Raw genomic sequence first — 22,493 nt, forward strand, 5'->3', positions numbered from 1 at the left:
TATAAAGTAAACAGCTGATAGTATCATAGGATACAAGGATAATCTAGGTTGGAAAGTACCTCAAGAGGTCATCTACTCCCAACTGCTACCCAATGTAGGGTCAACAATCACTCATCAGTTTACCCTGGGTAATTAGCGAACGGTGTAAGCCCAGTGGCCAAAGCACATAAAAACAACACCTGAAGTATTATTTAGATTAATTAATCTTGGCTTATTTCTGTGAGATGACCAGATACGAACAGCACATGCTGCAACAGAAACAAAATGCATATGCACATGTACAGCCCCTCCCTCTCCTTCTAACATAACACAAGTTCATCCCTAGCAGTCCCTCAGCTCAGAAACTGGAGTTTCTGAAAAAAACTTGCATCAAATAATTATCTGTATTTTCCTGCCATCAAGAAGTTCACTTCCAACATACTTAGTGTCAGAATACCAGACACATGTAACCAACAGAGAGGAGTATGTTTGATTTCACATACCATGAACCAAGTCCAGGCTCATAATACATTTGCCAAAGCCACCGAAAACAAGCATCCAAAAGCTGTGCCATCTTCATGCTGCCTTCTGTTTCTGGTAACAAACTCCAAAATGTAGTTTGGATGAGGAGGAATGTTTGCTTCTAGGGGTCTCACAAAGCATAACGCCTACGCATGCATAGGAAGGCAGCTATCATCTTTTTTCGGAGGGTGGCTAATTTTTAGTCTTGCCAGTTTCATGTATCACTACCACTAGTATCTGCTCATACTAAAATATAATGTTGCCCTCAGAAAACTTTGACAAACCTAGGATTCTTTAAATGGTAAAAGGAGAGATGTAAATATGCAACTCTGACTACTGAACTTGAGACCCTGCTTTCCAGAGTTGTTTCATAGTTCCTAGTTATTAGGTATTTTTAAGTTTTCAACTTTCTGTGAAGTTCTGAAGTCAAACCAAGACTCTCAGTTCACTTGCCATAATGCAACTCCAGAAACACAGTAACTGCAAAGTAACAGCTCAGCAGGAAGTAACTATGGCTACACTCTCTTTTGGACAGAACCTATATCATCCTGGTTAAGAAGCACTTTGCTCAGTGAACCATTTCCCTCTTTTCACCCTGAATCTGCTTTGTTAACATGAAATCTACTATAAAACCAAGTGATTCATAGGAAAGTGACTTTTAAACATAAAACCTAAGAAATTAGAATCAAGCATGAATTAGTGAATGGACTCATGCACTAAGTCTTTCAAAAGACTATTATTTTTCCTGTAGAATCCACAATGCAGCATATGAACAAGGTCAAAGTCCCTCTGCTACAGAACAGGTGATATGAAGATACTGTAAAGGTGAAGATTAGCAGTAGCACTTTACCTCATGGTTACTGAGGAAATACATTTAGTCCCCAGTACAAAGTTGTTGCAAGCATTTCAAGACATGCCAGCTAGAACTAGAACCCCATCTAACTTTCTGATCGAAAGAGATAAAGAGGAAAAAAGATTTTGTTTGGGTTTTTTTCCCATTATAGTTGTATAGTTATGCTGTTCCATAGTCGTATAGTATTCCCGACAACTCAACTGTAACAGAAGTGACTTAACTTGTGGAGGTGTATCATAAACACAAAGTACAGGCTCTCAAGTATTTTGTTTCATCACACTACTTACAGAAGCTCACTTTATAGCTCCCTTGAATAAAGCGTATTTTTATTTACTTAGCAGAAAAAGTCTTAAGGTAGTTGTTTTTCTTTTGAAGACATATTTTAAATACAAACCCATCTCTTACCACAACTTCAGGAATCACCACAACGTTTAGAGGCTTGTCATTGACAGTTGTATCTTTAACTAGCATATATATTCTTTCAGCTTCAGAAAAGCATGAAATTTCGAGTACAACAGCACCTGTAAAGAGGCATCAGAACTGGGTTTTTCTTACATAATCTATTACTATCAGGAAACCTGTATATCAATCACAGCAAAAGTTTACTCAGTTTGCTCAGGACATTGTTGAGTGCAAGTTACTCTGCAACAATTGTGGTTGTTGGTTAGCAGTGAATTGGACTGTTTTGATTTTTAATCCTTGCCTCATACCCCAAACACAACCTGGATTTTTATCAAAGCGAAGCATTTTGAGGACAAGAGGAACTGTAGCACAAAACCACTGCGTATTTGAAGGCTTCCTTTGGGCTTCAGAAGTATGGCCTATTACTCTCTATGATAACCAACAGACTACTCCTCATGTAGAAGTGACAAAGGTATTAGGTTTCGTTTTCTATCTCATTGTTAAAAATCCAGTAGTTCCATTCATTAACAATATCCCAGCAAGAATTATTACAAGCAAAGACTTGGTCTGAGAATCACTTTAAGATCTTTACATTGGCTAAGGACCTGTATGGGGAAGTTGGGGGAGAAGGCAAAAGGGAGAAATGAAAGAAAATAAAATACTGACAAGTTAGTTTAAAGTAAGATGATTAGTGAGGAGGAAAACAGGACAGGACAAGATCAGAGTGCGTAATGGACAGCATATGAGATGTGAGCCGGTACCACAACCTGGCTGCAACCAAAACCAAGAGAGTCAGAAGGTTATCACAAGCATTAAAAAACTCAGAAAGTGAAAAAAGAAAATCTCACAAAGAACAATAAAAATCATGCACAAGCAGAAACATGTAAAAACCACATGCAGGTAATCTTGATTAAATGAAGCTGTGACATGAGAAGAGTATCACAAAACCAACTATTCTCCACTGGCATATGAAAGGAGAAGGTACATATGAAAGCTTTACAGTTTTCCTTATGACAAGTCAATATTTACTAGCCACGTGGAGACAGCAGATACATAAAGGAAGCATGCATCAGTCTTCAAAATCACACTATAGAAAGATTCACTTAGCAGTCATGTGAAAATTAAGCCTGCCAAAGGTTGTGAAACATCTTGAATATGAACACCTAAACGAACAAAAGAAATTCCACACCTCTAAGTTTTACCAAATGCAGATCTCCACCTGACCACTGCACTAAAGCTGCACAGAGCCACTGCTGCTCCGGCTTTCAGAAACCTCATCTTCAACCCTGCTGAAATAAAGCTCCAAAAGCAAAGGCAGAGCAACATCTGAAAGGGTGAAGGCAGAGTTAAGTGTGCTGATTGTCTTCAGACAAGCCACTGAACTCCCACTTAAACTGTGCTAGGAAACAGTGACTGTGAAACAATACCATCAAGTTCAAAAGCACCACCTAATTTTAGCATATTAGAAGTCAAAATAAAGAGAGAGCACTCGAAGGACTTTTAACTGTTTGATGGTGTTAGACTATTCAGCTGAAGTGCAACTTCAAACTCATTTTTATGGTGAAATGTCTCCACTTTCTGGTACATAAGGCATAAAGCCAACCTTTTTGTTTTTAATAAGGTAACACTAATCCACTGCTCGTTGTAAATACAAGTTACATTTTACCTGAGGGGCTGAGACTAACAAACTCCAAACTTAGAGACTCTAGTACTAGGCTGCAGTTTTGAAAATAGGCATTGTTTGCAAGACCAAAAATCTTAATGCTTACCTTGTGCTTGATACACATGACTCACAGATACTACATTTGCTGCAAAGGGTAAAAATACAAACACATAAAACCTTGGTACATTCAGAGTAAATATTTAAAATATTTTTAAAAGTTACATAAATATAACATAAATAAATATTAAAAGTTACACAAATATAGGGAGAACCTCCAGCTAACACTTTCCCCCTCCTAAGTTTACTTTGCAAGTTGGGAAAGCTAAACTGATTTTCATAAAATGTGACTATGAATTCTTTCTGGCATTTGAAGTTTAATTCCTCTTGAAGTTACATAAAAGATTGGGAAAAATGCTTCGCTTCCTGAAACGAAAAGCATGACGCATTCCTGACACTGTTTACAGTCTACGTTGGTTGAAAGAGTGTTATGGAAAATCAGTTACACTTCTTTCAAAAAGAAAAATGAATTCTCTCAACTGAGTGTTTGTCTGTATGTGTGTGCACACACTGCTCATTCTTCTCCATGACCAGGCACAGAGCTCATGAACAACATGGAGAACAGCCCATACACAAAATGTCAGAGGTTAACAAAGGCGAGGAACACTCATGCAGAGGGAATTAAACTGCACTGCCATGATTTGAATGGTTTAAGGTATGCATGGTTCAATTCTAAGAAGTGATACTTCTCACTAGAGAAAAAATGGTGTGGTCACATACAACTCAAGTAATGCATTAGTAATTCTGTGAACAGTGAGCTGTTACATCTCTCCTGCAAGCATGAACATTTTAAAATAAATTAAGAAAGCCCCCGTGAGCATAAACAAGGTGGACTGATTATTCAAATAACGTTAAAACACTAAGAAAAAAAATAAAAGGGAGCAATAGATGCTACTATACTTTATTTTATAAATATGAATATATCTCAAAACACATACTTACTTTTGATAGCTAATTCAGCTTTGAGAATATTGGTGTATTCTTCACGAGAAAGTTGAGGTGGAAGGCCACCAACAAGTAAATTTACTCGCACTATGGATTTGTTGTTTTCTGCAATGTAAAATCTTGTTTGATTCATCTGACGTATTGAAGTCTACCAAAATAAAGAAAAATAAATGATGTGACATTTGGCCAAAAGATACTGTAAAACAAAAATCCCAAATAGTTCTGGACTTAGCCATCAAGTCCTCTAAGCCTGGAGGATATTTTGAACAGAAACAAGCTTTGATCTAAGCTTGTTACTTGCTTTTTCTGTAATAATGGGGATTACCTCCTTGATAGAAAAAAGGATCATGTTACTTTTTTCAGATTTACCTTTCTTATGTCCTTGAGTCTGTTAAGAATCAGCTCCTGATTGTCCAACACCATGCGCTGAACTGGAGACAGCAAGAACATTAACCATGTTTAAAAGCACTTTAAGTTATTATCAGACTCAATAAACAAAAACCATTAAAAAAATTAGAGCACCAGAAACCAACCAGGTAGGACATTCACAAGGCTACATTAACCTAATAAACCAACTTCCTGATAATGCTCACAAAGAAAGCCAAGTATCAGGCCAGTGTCCACACTACAAAGATATTTACTTGGATGTGGACAGGGCATCATCAGACTGCTTCAGTGGCTTTATTTTCCTCTCCATGCAGCCTTACAAATAATGAAGCACAAAGGGATGTGAACTTGGAGAACACCAGCTCAGCTCTTGCAGGATCACAAACCTCTTGAGCAACTCTAGGCCTGTGTATTTTATAGTGCACACACATACCCTTTGGACTATCTCAGGACTTGAAATTTTTCTTGTTTGGGGGCAGTGTCAGAGGGAAAGAGAAGGGAAAGCAGGGAACCAACTGAACTTCACGATAAAATTTTCTAAGTACTGCACTTAAGACAATTATGTCAGTTAAAGGCAGCTCCCCCAGACAGGGAAAGGGTTAATACCTGCCAGGAACCACTAATAAACATTTAGGTGATGATGAAGAAAGAGAAGGCAACCATATTCCCACAGGACACCCAAGATCAGAACAAATAAACATCACTTGTAATGAAGTATTTCAACATGACGTTGAAGTTCCATTTGTGAAGGCATTTATTGTTAAAAATTAACTGGGACTGTGCTAAAAGGGGAAAAAAGCAACTCCAAGATCAGTTACAGACATGCCTTTGGCCTATACTCCTTTGCTTACCTTGCTTACTGCCCATAAGCACTTCCACCAATTTGAAATTCTCAAGGCACTCCGTCTGTCAAAAGATGCAACATGTAAATGTAGTTCCTGAATTAAATATAATCAGATATTTACAGTAATGTTATGGTTACAGGGCACACACACAGAGCATGAAAAATTAAACAGTTTTAAACCAACCATGATGTTCTCCTAAACCACTCCTCCTGATCCAGGAGTAATTGTCATTTTACACACTCAGACACACACATGATGCCAGACTCCTGTGCCCTTAACTAGCTGGCATCCTCACAGCCCAGTGGATTCATCTCAGGGTACTGAAAGAGCTGGACAGTGTTATCACAGGACCACTTTCCATCATTTTTCAGCCATCTTGGAAGTGTAGAGTCCAATAGACTGGAAACTGGTAAGTGTTGTCCCAGTTTTCAAGGGGTAAGGAGATGCTGGTAATAACAAGCTCATCAGTTTCACTTTAGAGTCTGGTGAAATTACAGAGACAGTTTTTCTGGGACTTAGTGAAAGACACTCGAGAGACAGTGCAGTCATTGTCCACAGGAAGGGTCCACAAGGGGAAAGTTCTGCTTAACCAACTTAATTGAATTTTATGACAGGTCACCCATCTAGCTGACCAAGGGAACCCAGTAGGATATGGTGTTTCTGGATTTTAGCAAAGCTTCTGGTACTGCCTTTCACAGTATTTTTCTGGATTACCTGTCCATCACATACCTAGACAAGTCTGTAATACGTGGGTGAGCAGTTAGCTGATGGGTCAGGTGCAAAAGGTTATAGTAAATGGGATTACATCAGTCCGGCAGCCAGTCACCAGTGGGGCTTCCCAGGGCTCAATTTTAGGGCCACTGCTCTTCAATGTTTTTATGAATGATCTGGATGCAGGAATTAAATGCACATTAAGGAAGTTTGCCAATGATGCTGAACTAGGAGGAGCTGTGGACTCCCTCGAATGCAGAGAGGCCTTTCAGAGAGATGTGGACAGGCCAAAGAGCTGGGCAATCAGCAGTCATACTAAATTTAACAACAGCAAGAGCCAGATTCTCTACCTGGGACAGGGTGATCCTGGTTATAAATACAAACTGGGGGAGCAGAGGCTGGAGAGCAGCCCTACAGAAAGAGATCTGGGGATGTGGGTTGATGGCAAATTGAGTATGAGTCAACATGGCAGCCAAAGGGGCCAGCCATGCCCTTGCGTGCACGCTTTTGTGCAGTTTTGGGCTCCTCAGTTTAAGAGGGACGTCAGACTAACAGAGCATGTCCAGAGGAGGGTGACCAAGGTGGTGAAAGGCCTGACGGGGAAGGCTGAGGAAGAGCACCTGAGGTCACTTTGTTCAGCTTGGAGAAGAGAAGGCAAAGGGGTGATCCCATCACAGCCAACATTCTTCCTCAAGGCAGGCAGTGGAGGGGAGGTGCTGATCTCCTCTCTCTTATCACCCTTGACAGGGCACGGGGAAATGGACTGAAGCTGCATCAGGGGAGGTTCAGATGGGACATTAGGAGAAGTATCTTCACTGGGAGGTGGCTGGTCACTGAAACAGGCTCCCCACGGAAGTGGCACCAAGTCTCTCACAGTTCAAGGAGTGTCTGGGTGATGCTCTTAGTCAATACAGTTTAGTTTTAGGTAGTCCTGTGAGAAGCAGGGAGTTGGACTCAATGAGCCTTATGGGTCCCTTCCAACTTGAGATATTCTAGGATTCTATGAGTTCCTCTGCAGAGCAGTGCAAAGAAGTAGGAGAAAAACATTATCATCTTAACACTGATCTCCAGTTTCCCAACAATGTAAGATTAGCAGTGTAGTTACATACAAGTATATTTTAAATACCTCAAGACATAAAAAGCTATACAAAAACATACAGCATGCCAAGAAACATTGTGTTCATGCTAGTAAATCTGCTTGACCCAGAAATACTGGCAGTAACTTCCAGTACAGAGCAACCAGATGTACCATCAAGACTGCATAAAGTTTTGAGCATCATACCAATCACAAGAGATCATCTACCAAACATTAACAGCATTCACAATAACTGTGAATTGAAAGATTGTAATTTCTCTAAAGACAAAAAACATACACACCCCACTTCAGTAGCACTCAGGTGGTATATGGACATGCTTACTATCTTTCATTTACCTGTTTTCCAAGTAATGGAAGCACTTCTTTGATGACAGTCTGCGTAGTGCTATCCTTATTTATTCGTAGAGAAACATATGCCATTCCCACTCTAACGAGAAAAGAAATACTTATTTTAGGACAATCATTTGACCGATCTTGTCTGTACCTTTTTTATCTAAGTGGCAAATTTTCTATGGGGATAGGCAGAAATCTGTATTGAAGAAAAGCTGTTCACTGAGGCTCACGGCAGATGCAATATTCACCCCACAGACAAGGAAAGACTTTCATCTCAAGGGAATGATCATTACAATTGTGGCAATTAGTTTCTCTCTATACACAGAATTACCTGCAAGTCTTCCATAAAACTTGGCAATGTAGTTGCATTAGTAAAATGAACAAATGTCTATATTTTTTATCACTGCTCTTAAGAAATGAATTGGTTACCAGTCAGTCTTGTTTCCACTGCTAAATATGCTTAAAATGTATATTGTCTCAGTGGTAGATGGAACAGAGTTTTCTCCCTTGATTTTTTCCTGCTATTCTCAAATCAGAAGTTACATTGAATTCTTCCTACTTAATGTTTCTTCCAAACACAAAAAGAAATTAAATCAAGATTTCAAGTGGCATGTGTGTGTCATCATTTCTTTACAGATGGAGTTCATGTAAAGCTGCATCTTCTTGGCTGAACACATGACAAACAGGACTGCACAAGCTGTATGTTCCATGCATGTAAAGAAAAGCACAAACACATCTCCACACACAGAAACAAATAGTATGTATATTCCTCATTCAGAAAAATAAACAGAAGAATCTTGAAATACAGAAGAATAAACTACATTCTGTTATACTTGTGCGACTTCAGTAACTCAAACACACCGGAGACTACAGATAACAAGTGTAGTCAACCAGAATAACCTTGTGATAAAAAGCACTCACTTCAGCCAGGCAGGATAAATTCTGATCACTTCCTCATCCTTTGGTTTGGCTCTGATGATCCAAGCTTCCGGAACAGATTCACGGAATACTGAGCTCAAGTTGCTGTCCTCCACAGCATCGTTCCTGTTGATAACATCATCAGACAACAGCGCCTGCTGTGTAAAGGTCTGAAGCTCATACTCCTGCTGGTCATCATTTATGTAGTATGCCCTCAAAGCAGCTTCCTGCAACATAGCAAGATAAATTAACATTTCCTTGAGAAGACACCATTAATACCTGTGTAACCACAGACATTTATAAATATCTTATTTATGGAATGAACCTTTAATGCATGTTTTAACCACAGTATGGTGGATAAATAGCAATGGCAGTAAACAAAACAAGCACAAAATTTTAAAAACAAATTTTAGTGGAATATAAAAAAATATTTGAGATATCAGTGGATTTGAACACAGCCCATGGTATTTCTGTCAAGTGCTAGTCAAGTCCTACATGACAGACTGAATGTAAAAACTCAGCACCAATAAGGCTACACTCACTGCATGCAAAATTACTTCAACAAGGAAAATGGTAAATTACACTTGGTTATGCCTAACAACCTCTGTGCACTAAGGGAACACTGAAAATTAGGAGTTTCTCAGCCACAAGTTTGTCCTGAACCCACACGCTTGTAAAGAGGAAAGGTAGGCGCAGTCCTTGGAAGACGCAAGCAGTTACAGGAATTTTACATCCATTACTGGTCCATGCCTGCAGCATTTCTGCTAACATAGATGCTACAGTGAATATATCCCAGTAAGTCAGCTATGAGAACTGGTATGAATCTGCTGGGTTATTATAAGCAGCAACCTGATAAAATGGGCTTGAAAAGCAAATAGCACTCCTAAATAAAAGTGTTCGCAGCCCTGTTTACCATTTTCCTTCAAGATCTTTGACATGTAGAACATTTTCCAAAACTCCTGTTGATTTTGAATACAATATCAAGATAAAAATCTTAATGACCCATATGTTTAAATTGTCAAATTCTGATGTAATGAATTCTTCAGACTCCTGGGCCAAGTCTTCTATGACTTTGAGTTCTCACCATGCTTAATTCTATTGTGCACCACCCCCTACCCTCTCTAGGCTTTATTTCTGCGCTGCACGGGGTCTCTGCTCAGCCCAGTAAATTAAGCTCTGTACAGAACATTTGACTTAGTACTGAGTCATGTTTCCACCCCCAGACAGAGCACTAGAAAACCTAGGGAGTGGCGATGATGTGATTGATAATTCACTACTTTTACAGCCAAGGAGTAGAGGTAACCACAGCATGCTTCAGTCTTCAAAACGGATTAACTGAAGTGCAATAGCAGTGGCTGTCCACTGTTATGGATATGTAGGCCACCACTTCTTCAGATGGTCTAAAATAAAAGTGCTACATGCAGAAGTCAAATTAGATTGTATTATTATAGCCCATTTATAGATTTTGTTGTTACTGAGTTACATCTGTAAAAATTTTAGCTCCTAACACTTGGAATATACAGTCACCCCTTTATCACACTGGAATACTGACATCTTACCACAACTTCTTCATTTTTCGCAATCCTTGGAACTGAGATCAGCCGAAATTGGTTGCGTTTCACGGCATCATTGCCATCAAATATCTTTAATGTCTGTTTACCTGAATGAAAACAATTACTGCATTTCAATAACACACCCTTCAAATCATAAAGCTACCTGAGTAGGAAGCATATAATGAAACTATAAACCCCCCTGCATTTAATATACTGAACTGCTTCTTCATTACAAGCTTTGAGGCTGAATATTTTAATTTTTGTTTTGTTACTTCCGGGGGAAGGAAAGCAGGAAAAGCATTTCAAATAATCACAGCTTTGTCCTGTCTTTTGATGTGTCCATATATAACTATACTGCTCATGTTGCCTCTTTTTTATCCTCACCATTCATAACTGCTTTTATTATTGACCAGTTCAACAACATGAAAACCAAGACAGAGTACCATCACCTTCAGAACAGCTCCCAAAGCACTGCAAGTTCTGAGAGCACCCTTCCGAAGAAAGCCTTTAAAATAGCTGGTGAACTGTACAGAAACAGGAGAAAATGCAGGAACAAGAGAAAAACTACAAGAAAGAAGGTACAGCAAATGAAGAACCACAACTCTTTGCTGTGTTTCATTTCACTAAAGCCTTATCAAATCCATGCTCAAATCACGGAGCTCAAGTTGTTGCACAGACATCTCTCAAAGGGTGAAAAGTTAAGCATTTCAGGCTCGCCTTTCACAAACATGAGTTAAGACTCGAGTTCGGAACAATCCAAAGTATGACAAGTTTCTCTCACAGAAGTCTAATATGTGTCCTTTCAATCTATGGCAAGAAATTAATCAATCCAGACCAGAGAGGAGATTCCAACAAGACAGACCTTGTGTCCTCTACTCATCACATGTTTATGAAGACACCTGATGGGCTGTTCAGTTTTGCAGGTTCCTTCATGCACTTCCCAGAGAGCCCATGCTTTACAACAGACGTGACTGTTATCCATGGTCAGAATTTGCCCTTTGTATTTGCAAGGTTGGACTGAACTGTTTACAAGTCATAATGAACTGTTTACTGTAACACTATGTTACAGACTGATCTCACAGCAAATCTGTACAGCTGTATTCATCATGAAGTAATAAAATCACTAGAAGGTATCACCTGAGGATTTGAAATGTTAGAAGTATTAACTGAAAGCTATGTACACCGGATGTACTGTACACACAACAGGTTAATCATGCAGTTTGTTAACACACATTGTAAAGGAGAGGTATGTCACGTGCTGGAATCTACTTCCATCCTTTTCTTAGAGCTTGGAAATACTTTGTAGTATAGCAGAAAGTACTGAAAAACTTTTGCTGTCTAATAACGGCATCTAGGGTTGAAGGATCTCAGTAACAAACTACCATTTGTCTTATAAGGATTAAAAAGAAGAGCTGGAGCTGGAGAAGCAGAAAACCACATCACTCCTAAGTGATGGTTGAAAAAAGCAAGCTAAAATCCCAGGCAGAAATGTGCATCATTTGGAATCTTAGTGCTGCAGCAACAGATTAAAAGGGGAAGAATGCAGTGAGTAACGGCAGTGATGCTCTGCAAGCTGCCTAGAGCCTGGAACTCAGGTACACTGTGTCTAATCCACCTAATTCCTGTCTCAGTGTATATTCTATTCTGTCACTTCAAACAAAGGCAGATTGGTGCAGAACTAAAGGTTCATCCAACACTATGTCTGAAAACAGTCTTTTAACACAAGACTCTAACCCTCAAAATAAAATCCTGCTACCTTCATTCTGTCTACCTTTATTTCTCATTATTCTGAGATGTGACAGCTACAGGCTTTGTTTTTCAATTTAGACTTGTCCACTTACTAAGCCTCTCCAAGTGTGAGCAGCGGGGATGCTCAGAGCTCTGCCTCACAGCAAAGTGGGCAACAGCATTCAGAGCCGCATTAGTAACAGTACTGCCAGCAGGCTGACAGAGATGATTATTTCACTCTGCTGAACCTTTCTGACACCTCACCAGAAGAACTGTACCCAGTCCTATGCTCTTCAGTACAAGACAGACACAGATGTACTGGAAGGAATGAAAGGAGGGCGCAGGAAGGTGATAATGGGTCTGGAACATCTCTGAGATGAGGGGAGGCTGAGAGAGCATGAAGGATCACGGAGGGGGATGTCTTACTGATATATATAAGTAATTAATGGAGGGTGTAAAGGTGAACAGACAAGAGGCAATGGGCACAACTAAAAATTCATAAATAAATTAAAAACCACACAAATAAAAAAAAACAACCACCCAACAAATTACATTTAAACCTAAGAAAAAAAAATTCTGCTGTGAAACTGTAACAGGTTGTCCAGGAAGGGTACTCAAGTCTCATCCTCAGCGATATTCAAAACCCAACTGGACATGACCCTGGACATAATGCTCTGATTGACCCTGCCTGAGCAGCAGGTTGGCTTAGATAATCTTCATACTGCCTCCAATCTCAGCCTGTGAAGGGGTACCCCTGTACAAGGGGTGCTTGTACAAAGAAAGGAAGATAAAAAGTAAGATCATAGATTCACAACATATGGGTTAGATGGGGCCTTTGAAGATCATATAGTTCAAACATCCTAACATGGACCTCTTTCACTTGATCAGATTGCTCAAAGCCCTGTCCAACCTGAGCTTGAACACTTCCAGTGATGGGGCATCCATAACTTCTCTGGGTAATTTGGTCCAGTGTCTCTCTCACAGAAAAATTCTTACTATGTCCAGTCCAAATCTGACATCCTTCATTTCAAAACAGTTGCCCCTTGTCCTGTCACTACAGGCCCTGGTAAAAAGTCTCTCTACAGTGTTCTTATATGCTCCCTTGAATCACTAAATAGTTCCAATAAGGTCTCCCTGAAGCCTTCTACTCTCCGGGCTGGACAAACCCGACTCTCTCAGCCTTTCACAAAGGAATGGACATCTCATCCCCCATAGCCCACTCCTTAATCCTGCCAGGGTCCCTCTGGATGGCAATCCTTCCCTCCAGCGAACCAACTGCTCCACTCAGCTTGATGTCACCCACAAGCCTACTGAGGGTTCACTCAATCCCACTTTCTGTCATTGACGAAGATAATAAATAGCACTATCCCAGTATGGGCCCTTGAGGGACACCACTTGTTACTGGTTTCCACTTAGACATTGATGTGAAAACACAAATGGTTTAAGCAGGAAGCAAAGGAACTAAAATCCTAAATGAAAGTCACATTGAAAAAGAAAAAGTTACTTCCTTTCTAAATAGCATCTACAACATGACAGATCTTCAGACTTCCTGTTTTGCAGGTTTATTTCTGGCTCCTGTCAAGAAGGATGACCTTTGGAAGCACAGCTCTAATTTCTTCTTTCCTATATGACTATTCCTCAAGTACATGTTTGAGAGTAGTTAGCTGAAACTATTTGCAACATCTGTTTAAGGAAAATAATCACACAATTTCCACATGCAATGTATACTCTTTACAGCACTGAGACTGAATTATTCTACTGGAGAAGTGAGCTTGGGATACAAGATATATGACACATTGGAACTTCCCAGGTATTTTTTTAGATATGAAAAGCAGTATTACCAAGGTGATTTTATCTTTTCAAATTCCAATGATCAACATAGTGGGAGCATCTGTTGTCAGGTTTTTTTTAGTCATAAGGAACATTTAAATATCTCTCACTTCTGAAGGACCCTTGAAATTCTACCACCATTGCCTTGAGACTGTAACACGCATCAGAAGGTGTTCCACTGCTTTAAACCCTGCTGGATTAAGTGTAATTTTTTTAGAAGCAGATTTCTGTCAGTCGTTCACCTGGTGACTTTAGCGTAGACAAATTTTAACCAAAAGACACACTGCGTCTTGAGCAACATTCTTTAGGGCTAACACAACTTGAGAAAGCACAGCAAATGCTGGTTACTGACAGCACAGCCAATGTTGAGTATAAACTTCGGTAGCACTATCAAAATCTCTACTGTTTTCTCTAGCAATCCAGAGGGTAGACAACCATCCAATAACGAAAACACTCGTTCAAGTTTTGGTACTTGTTTTCATTCAAACTGCCTTTGTAGTCTGCTCTTATTAGATACTAGCTGGCCTGAGAGAATCCCTAGCAATTTAACTAGAAAATTTTTTACAAGCAATTTGCTTCTTAAGACCAGCCAAATGCTGAAAAAAGTTGCCTTGGTTCTTAAAATAAACTGGTCTGCAAGGAGGGGTTTAGATCCACAGACCAGTAGTAACATCCTTAGCTTGACTACATTCCTTAGCTAAATACACAGTATGCTCAATCCTGCTTTCCTTAATGTAATCTTTCATACAAACCAAGCTCAATTGATCAGCCAAAAATCATGTTTAACTTTGTCATTGTCCTCCTCACAGGGGTCACTTTTACTGCAACCTGGTGAAAGATGATGACTTTCTTGCACATGAGCTTCTGGAGACACATTAACAAAAGAACAAACAGTTACTTACAAACAACTCACAAAGTCTACATACTGCTACTTAGTATAAAAAAAAATTGCTAATATGCACTGGATGCAGATAAAAAATTTGGTATTTAAAGGAGTTACTGCCTGTTTCATAATACTGACAATTCATTGCTGAATGTATTTTATCTTTTCCTGTTTAATCAGAGTACACAGTATCAGTTTTTCTCCTGAAATACACTTATTTTCTTATCATGGGATACTGAGTTGAGAAAAACCTGTTCTTCATGTACATGCTATTCAGGGGGAAAACAACTACAAAAAGGTCGACTCCAGGCATAATTTGCAGAACTATGGAATTTGATTTTGGAGGCTAAGATACCAAATTTTCCTGGGAAAAGTATCAGCAGCATTTGATGAGTCCAAAGTTCATGTCTTTTGTCTTCCAAATCCCCACAGACAGGGCTTAGTTCTGAAAAGACTTATGTGTGGCTTGTGGCAGAGAGGAAAATGTTGCTATCCTGAATGTTTTTTCTACTAGAGGCCTACACCAAATATATTGGTGGAATTTACTCTCAAGAGACACTGCTTACCAAGGAAGGACCATTCTTACAAGGAAAACTTGTGCTACCTGTTTCTGCTCTTCTTGTCTAGCCAGTGCTACTTCGAATTACCACGGGCAAATTTTGGTTTATTTCAGTATTACTATTCATAACCTACAAGGCAGCAATAAAACAGGTAAGAATTATGTACTTTTATTGGTCTTGAAGAGAATCTTTCATAATCCCGGACTGGTCTTTCTCCAGATGTTCCCGTGCTAAGAGAGCCATCTGCAGGTGTTTAACTTCTCTTGAACTTGTTTTCCAAACACCTGCCATGTGTATCACCACTTCATCTGGTTTCACCTGCTTCTCCCTCTAGCTTTAGGGCTTGAAATCAATTTCAGTGATGTTTCAGAGGAACATGTGACACGCTTAGGTATCTGTATGCCATTTTAGCTGAGTACAATGACTGAATGTTTTGTAAGTATCTTTAAAGGATAAACCCCTTAAATCCATACAAGCTGTCCTTACCTCTTCCTGAAAACAGTTTGTTCCTGCTTGCGGAATTACAAGGTCTCCTCCATAATGTCAGCAGGTTTTGGACAAAACATAAGTAAGCAGTAAGCTGATGACTCAGAAATATGAAATGCCATTGCATTAGATCAACCTTTCTCAGCAGATGCACAGCAACCTGGCAAAACAGGGGCTGTGGAAAATAAGTTTACTGGCAACACCACAGCCCTCACTGCTCTCCTCAGATAGGTTCCTCTAAAACCTCTTTCCAAGAGGGTTTTCTTTTGATGGCTGCATTTTGTCCTGAGAAAGATGGGCACATTTGGATTGGACACTTAGAATGCAGCCAGAGAGTGCTGAGAGACACTCAGGGCAGGGAGATTCCCAGGAGAGGCCCACACTCTTCATGTATCCTTGTCTGATAAATGGGTTGCACACACACAGAACCAGAGAGGCTGTTGAGTGCTCAGTACAACTCCTGAAATACGTCTGTACATGTGTCCATTGGACTGCTATGGAGAAACTGTACTTAAGCACCAAGACTAGCAGAATGTTAAAGCAAAGAGAATGCACAATCACAGAAACAACTCACAAAGCACGGATCTTTGCGTCACTCTCAAGCATCCACAGTTAAATTTTTAATCTAGTAAGCACTGTCATAAGGACCCCTAAGCCAGAGAATAAATTAACACTAGCTAATAACATTTATGAGTATCTCTCCATAGCCTCATGACAACAATGCTACAGAACGACAGATTCTTTCACTCTTTCTTCTTGAAGAGATTTTCCATAAAACCTCTTTATATTTTGCAGGAAGTAGTTAAGAAGAGGTGATTACCTTCCCTGAAATAGACATCTAGAGCAGCCAACATTCTGACTACCAATTGGTGTGAGACATCAAGGATGAGGGGGGAAGGGATTTAAGGAACAAGAAAAGGTCAGGCAGGCTGGAAAAGAATCAAATCAAACGGGTAGCAACACTGGGGACTAAATATTGTGCTTGAGGAAGGAAGTGAACTGGAAGAGACAAGTTGGGGAAGAGCACAAAACACAACTTCGTTACAAGTGACAACAGTGGGCAACATGAAGTGTCAGAAAAGGCAGATGTAGGGGGGTGAGTGAAGGAGAGAAAAAGAAGCACAGTGGGGAAAGTGAAGCAAAATAAAAGTAATGTGATTTTTCAGAACACTAATTTTTTTTTCTCCCAGTAGTTACAGGCATTTCAGCTAAAAAAGGAAACAGACAAACTCTTCCAGCACTTAAGGCAATAGTTCATCAATACAGTCAAGCATAATCCTCTTTTCTAAAATATCTCCAAATGCAGGTGAAGCAAGCTGTCTCAGGACATGACACCAGGTACAGCAATTCAACTCATAAATTAGTATCCTGAAGTACCACTTAACAGAAGCTTTTGTGAGGAAAGAAGTTGAAGACAATCTCCCTCAATCACTATATATGATGAATTAGCTTTAAAATAGGTAAAAGCTGCCTAAGCTTCACTGTACAGCGGTGAAGTACCCTCAGCTTCTGTTGATTCCTGGCAAGCAATTAGGGCAGAATCATGTTCCCAGGCACATGATTAGGCCTTTTCATGTTCCAAGATCCCTGCAGATCAACACACAAGTAAGAGCTCTTAAAGCATTCTTTTATTTCAGGAATTACTGGGATAGCTCCTCTGAGATTCCTTTGTTCATATATAAAACAAATCTTTTTTTTTTCCTTCCTGCCTCCACTAAGTCTTCATATTGTCATGAAGTAATGAAAATGTTTTTCAAAAGTTTGCCTTTGACTTCTTAAGATTGACAGATTACATTGTGCTTGCATCTAAGCTGAAACCAATGAATTCTGTCTCCAGGAAAACAAGAATAATCTCTGCTGGTTGAAACTTAGTTGAACATCACAGAATGGACAGAAAATGCATATCCCTGAAGGCCACCACTAAGGAGCTCTTTTAATTCCTTTTTTTACCTCCACCTGCAGCTGAGATCTGTCAATACAGAACAGTTTTATCAGTTACATATTACTGGATTAACCAGGACATATTTCAGTGCAAAAATGGACATTGGGGCTCAACTCGTTCCCATGCAATACAACTAACTACACTAATGAGATCATCCACATGATGTTTATCCTACCATCCCTGTAACATTCAGTTCCCCTCTAATTGTTCACAGTGTAGACAAATCCTTAAAAGCTGGCTCGTGTTCTCAGTCACAAAGATTTACAGTCCTTTTCCAAACTTGCTCTGTACATCTGTTAAATGCATTATCTCAGAAAGTGTAGAGCTGTTTTTATGGTCATTTTATGCCTTTGGCTTCAGTATCTTGGTAGGCTAAGTTTCATGGTTGACTTAGCATACTTCAGCTCCCAGAATTAAGATTTAAACCTTCTAACTTTACACTTCACTCAACAATTCTACTACAATAGAGAAGAAATAAAAAGGAATGCAGACCCTTAATTCTACTTTTCTCCTAGTTATTATCTACAGACTTTGCACCCTTTCCTATGGCTTTTTTCCTACAGAAATCATGTCTTTACAAGTCAGTATTATTCTTATTTTTTTCCTGACTTGCTTCCACTTCTTTTAAAAATATGCACCTGTAAAATGTTGAGAGCTTAAACTAAGGAAAGCTACAATATTCTAGAATGTAATTCAGACACTCCTGAGGGAGAGTACCGTTAACATCCCAAAAGACGTGGCACATGAACTGAGTCAACACACAGAAGATAATGAGCGCATCACTCTTGACTCACAAGAATGATATTAGTTAGAGACGGGTGGAAAGGGTCTAGCATGATAAACGTTGACTCTGACGTGTTTATTTTGATAGGTTATGACATGCAGAGAGGCACAACACAACAACTGGCAGTGAACCCAAAAATTTTTGTCAAATTATCAGAGAAGCCACAATGTGACCTCAGGCAAGGGCATCAGCCCCATGGGCTGGGGGTGATACCACCATGAGAGTCCACAGAAGACTACCAACTGAGGTAGTCACTCAGGCTGTGGGACTTTGAGATGCATGGGAAGAGCATTCTAGGTTTATACAAGACTTGTTCAGGGTGAAACCAAAGGCAGAAGAAGGGACGGTGATTTTAAAGGATCAAATATGGGATAATAGAGGGATAAGGGGAGATAAAGGAAGCTGGTCACATGCAAACTGAAGCAGGAGTGCAGGTCACTGTGACCCATGCGTACATAGTTCCAGAAACCAGACTGACAGCTGTTGCATGTTTTTCTAGTTCCTAATATGGATGCAGGGAGCTGAATGCCCTTAAATTGTGGTTGGCTTCATCTTCTGAAAGGTAACTGTTTGGCTAATACCAACCCCAGAAAATTTCACACACATAAGAATTTAACTGCTTAAGAAGCAAATATCCCAGTATCACTGGGTGTCTTCAGCAAGATTGGCATCCAGATATCTTAAAAGAAAAAGGCCTTGAAAAGACAAGCTTCCCTGCTCTTTAAATTGATTGGTTGTTTATGGATTATTAACACTAAGCTTTCTTCTTTGATTACCAAGTTGAGAGAAATGATCTGTTTGTCAGGGTTATGAACAGATTGTCACTTATGCCAATCTACCAGTAGAAAATAGTGATATTTGTAAGACCCCAAATAAACATGTTGGATCAAAACTTTGTTGGACCAAAACTGATACCCAGCATTAGAAAAATAACCACCTAAAATTTTCTCACAAGGCAAAGTAAGTTAAGATTATACGAATAAAGACTGGAGCAGCTGACTATCTAGCACTTACTGAAATTCTGCTTACTTGAATCTGTCGAAATCTGGACATCTTTGGTTGATCCCTGTGTTGACCCATCAACATCATCATCTTCATCTGTAAAAACAGAAAGATTTTGAGAAAGGTTTCTTGTTAATTTGAACTGGGGAGGCAGGAAGGAAGTGTCTGTCATTTAAGGATGATTTCCATCAAACAAAAGAATCCAGTCAGAAAAGCATGCTTTCTTCTTCTGCCTAAGAAGAATCCATAAGTAAGAATCCATAGTACAAAAAGAAGAATCCATAGTACAAAAAGAGCATTGAAAACCCAAACCTACACTAGCATTTAATTACAGTGAAGGCACACCTGAACTCCTTCTACTATTAGTTTTAACACTGCAGATACTGCATTTCATCCCTTTCTCAAGCTGTGGTGTTTGCCCATGACCAAAACATATATGGTTACCATTAAGTTTTAAAACACAGATCAGTCCAAGAATTATAGTAACAGCCTTCCAATCAGAATTATGCAGTTTAAATAAATATATATAATTTCAGTACTTGAAAAACCCAAATAGAAAGAAATTACTGCACTCCAGAAGAGGACTTTGACAGCAGTTCATTACTCTCACTAAAAACTAGGACCTTACATGTCAGATTTGGAGTGTTTGGGTAACGCTTCAACTGACCACAGAAAATACTAACAATAATGTTTGAGTTGGGGGTTTTAAAATACAGAAGACAGGTTGCAATACTTTCCCTGTTACAGTCAATAAACAGGTTAAGCTTCAGGCTGGAGAGAAATGTAGATAATACCGTCTTTAAAGACACTGAAATAAATGGAAGCTGAATGCCTTCTGGAATTTCACTTCAGACAGAAGAAAATTAAAAAAAGAATATGTAAATATAATAATAAGAAATTATAGATTTTCTGATTGCTCCTAACCTTTTCCAAGTTCAGATGGGAAGAAGCTGACATCTTTCTTTTATTACTCTTTCTCCCTCCGTTGGGATAGTAGGGAAATCTACACTGGTTTTGAAAAGCAACTCTCATCACAGAGGTGTCTACCGAATGTTGGTGGGGAGGAGTAGCATTTACTTAGTGGCAAAAGCTAATCCAGACAAATGCTCTTCAATAGGTCAATGATGATATGTTCATCCTCTGTCTATGACAGGTCATCTGCCACTTCCCAATCATCAGCTTAGGAAGAGCTGCGTCTGCAGCAGCTAACTCATCCAGGTGACAGCGAAGACTTCTTTCAAGAATCTTAAGAGCAATGTCCTTCACCAGCTGTGGCAACAGGAGATGTCCCTGCTGCAGTGTGAGAACTGCTGAAGGACCATGCCTGCACGACACAGCAAAACCAAGTTCATCCAGACTGTTTATTTCTGGTATTTCTTATGTTGGAAGCATTAGGAATTCCCAGACTTTCAAGTACATGCTGTACTTTACCTTCCCCCACCAACAAGCCAAGTCATTAAAAAGAAAAACAACTTGCTGTAAAAAAAAACAATCTACAAAAAGCAATGTAATGCCTCCTCTGCCCCTTTACAATTTCATAGGTCACTTCAGTGTACCTAGATTATATAGATTCAGGGTCAAGCAGTTTATGCAGTAGTAGGACTCCTGCTGTAGCTTTTGCACATGAGAACGCACAGCTCCTGCTAGGGACCATCAAAACCAAACCTCTATGTCAAGTAGAAAGCTCAAGAACAACCTGCCAGGTTGAGAAAAGTGCAGCTGCAAATATTTAATTTCCACGACCTGTATCTTGCCTACCTTTTATTTGCTTTCCTATTGTATTCAAGCACCAAAAGAAAGGATTTACAAGAACTTAATAATCAAAATATGGATTAGAAAATACTTCAGTGGCTTAAAAAAAATTCATTCCTGAAAAGCTGCTAAACAAACATACACTCTAGATGGCAGCAGAACGTTACCCTGCTAAACACACAACTCCCTTTCAGCCTAGAAATCTTAAAAGGGCAGATGCTTAATCAAAGAGGCAAATAAAAGTATCTGTACACATGATGCGCCAAATAAAAAGAAACATGCATATCAGCAAGTGTTTGTAAGCAATGATAACACTGGTAACACAAATGCTTGGATATTATGTTTTCACTTACACCATACTTACTGTTTAAAGAACAGTTTTCAAATTGTCCTGCACAAGTAAGCAGAAGTTTCAGCATTTTGCACACACTCTGCATTTAAAAATCTGTACCCTGTCCTAGAAATATCACGAAGTGACAGTATTGCCACAAAAGCCACTGAAAATTAGCAACCACATGCTTGAGGGAATTACAACACTACGTTAAACATACCTGTCATCACCTGCAACTTTGACAGATTTACCTGGTTCTGTCTGCAAATTTTCTGTAACTCGAAAACAATGCAGTTTGCTGAAGTTGCGAGAAAATAACTGCACACAGCTTGGAGGCAGAATCATATTCCTTAATCTTCCAAAAGTACATTCTGGTGCGACAATTACGTAGCAAGCAGCATGAGCCTGTAAACAGAAGCATCAATTAAGAATGTAGTGAGACACAAAGAAAGCAAATTAGTTTATAACTAAACTAAAAATTGCACACCCCAGGCTAGGACACATATAGACCTTTTGTAAATCACTTTCATGAAATGAGTGATCCATTTTTCATCCTCAATTTTCATTTGTTCCATCAGTTTTTATATAACCAACAATCGGAAGTCTTAACACATGAGGAAACACCAAATACTGCAAACCTGCTCTATTAAAAATACAGCTGGTTTTGTACAGCTATCTGGAGAAGTGTAAAGTTTTGGTCTCAAACCCTGGATCTTCCATTCTATATGGATATTCACTGAGGAGGAGGTGCGAAAGGTAAGAAGGTTATACTGAATAGCTTGCAAATAGCAATATCCTCTCACACTTGCAGATTCAGAGATAACACTGCAGTTTTATTCCAAAATATGAATGGCTCGTTTCTGCCTTTATACTTATGTGAGCTCTTCTGTGTTAGTGGATACACATACCATGTTAGATTTACCAAACTATT

The 22,493-nt window shown here is 39.3% G+C and overlaps 1 protein-coding gene across 1 annotated transcript in view; it reads right to left on the reverse strand.

Annotated features, from left to right (window-relative positions):
- Positions 1 to 22,493, reverse strand: part of DGKQ (diacylglycerol kinase theta) — a 79,091-nt gene that overhangs the window by 17,486 nt on the left and 39,112 nt on the right. Inside the window, exons 6-15 of the mRNA XM_034073044.1 lie at positions 21,814 to 21,967; positions 19,507 to 19,575; positions 10,271 to 10,371; positions 8,715 to 8,938; positions 7,797 to 7,887; positions 5,660 to 5,714; positions 4,791 to 4,852; positions 4,419 to 4,569; positions 3,526 to 3,564; positions 1,760 to 1,875 (exon numbers count right to left, since the gene is read on the reverse strand). Coding sequence (XP_033928935.1) covers positions 1,760 to 1,875; positions 3,526 to 3,564; positions 4,419 to 4,569; positions 4,791 to 4,852; positions 5,660 to 5,714; positions 7,797 to 7,887; positions 8,715 to 8,938; positions 10,271 to 10,371; positions 19,507 to 19,575; positions 21,814 to 21,967 — 1,062 coding nt within the window. The remainder of the gene's footprint in view (positions 1 to 1,759; positions 1,876 to 3,525; positions 3,565 to 4,418; positions 4,570 to 4,790; positions 4,853 to 5,659; positions 5,715 to 7,796; positions 7,888 to 8,714; positions 8,939 to 10,270; positions 10,372 to 19,506; positions 19,576 to 21,813; positions 21,968 to 22,493) is intronic.

This window comes from Melopsittacus undulatus, chromosome Z (assembly GCF_012275295.1).
Source record: "Melopsittacus undulatus isolate bMelUnd1 chromosome Z, bMelUnd1.mat.Z, whole genome shotgun sequence".
Classification (NCBI taxonomy): domain Eukaryota; kingdom Metazoa; phylum Chordata; class Aves; order Psittaciformes; family Psittaculidae; genus Melopsittacus; species Melopsittacus undulatus.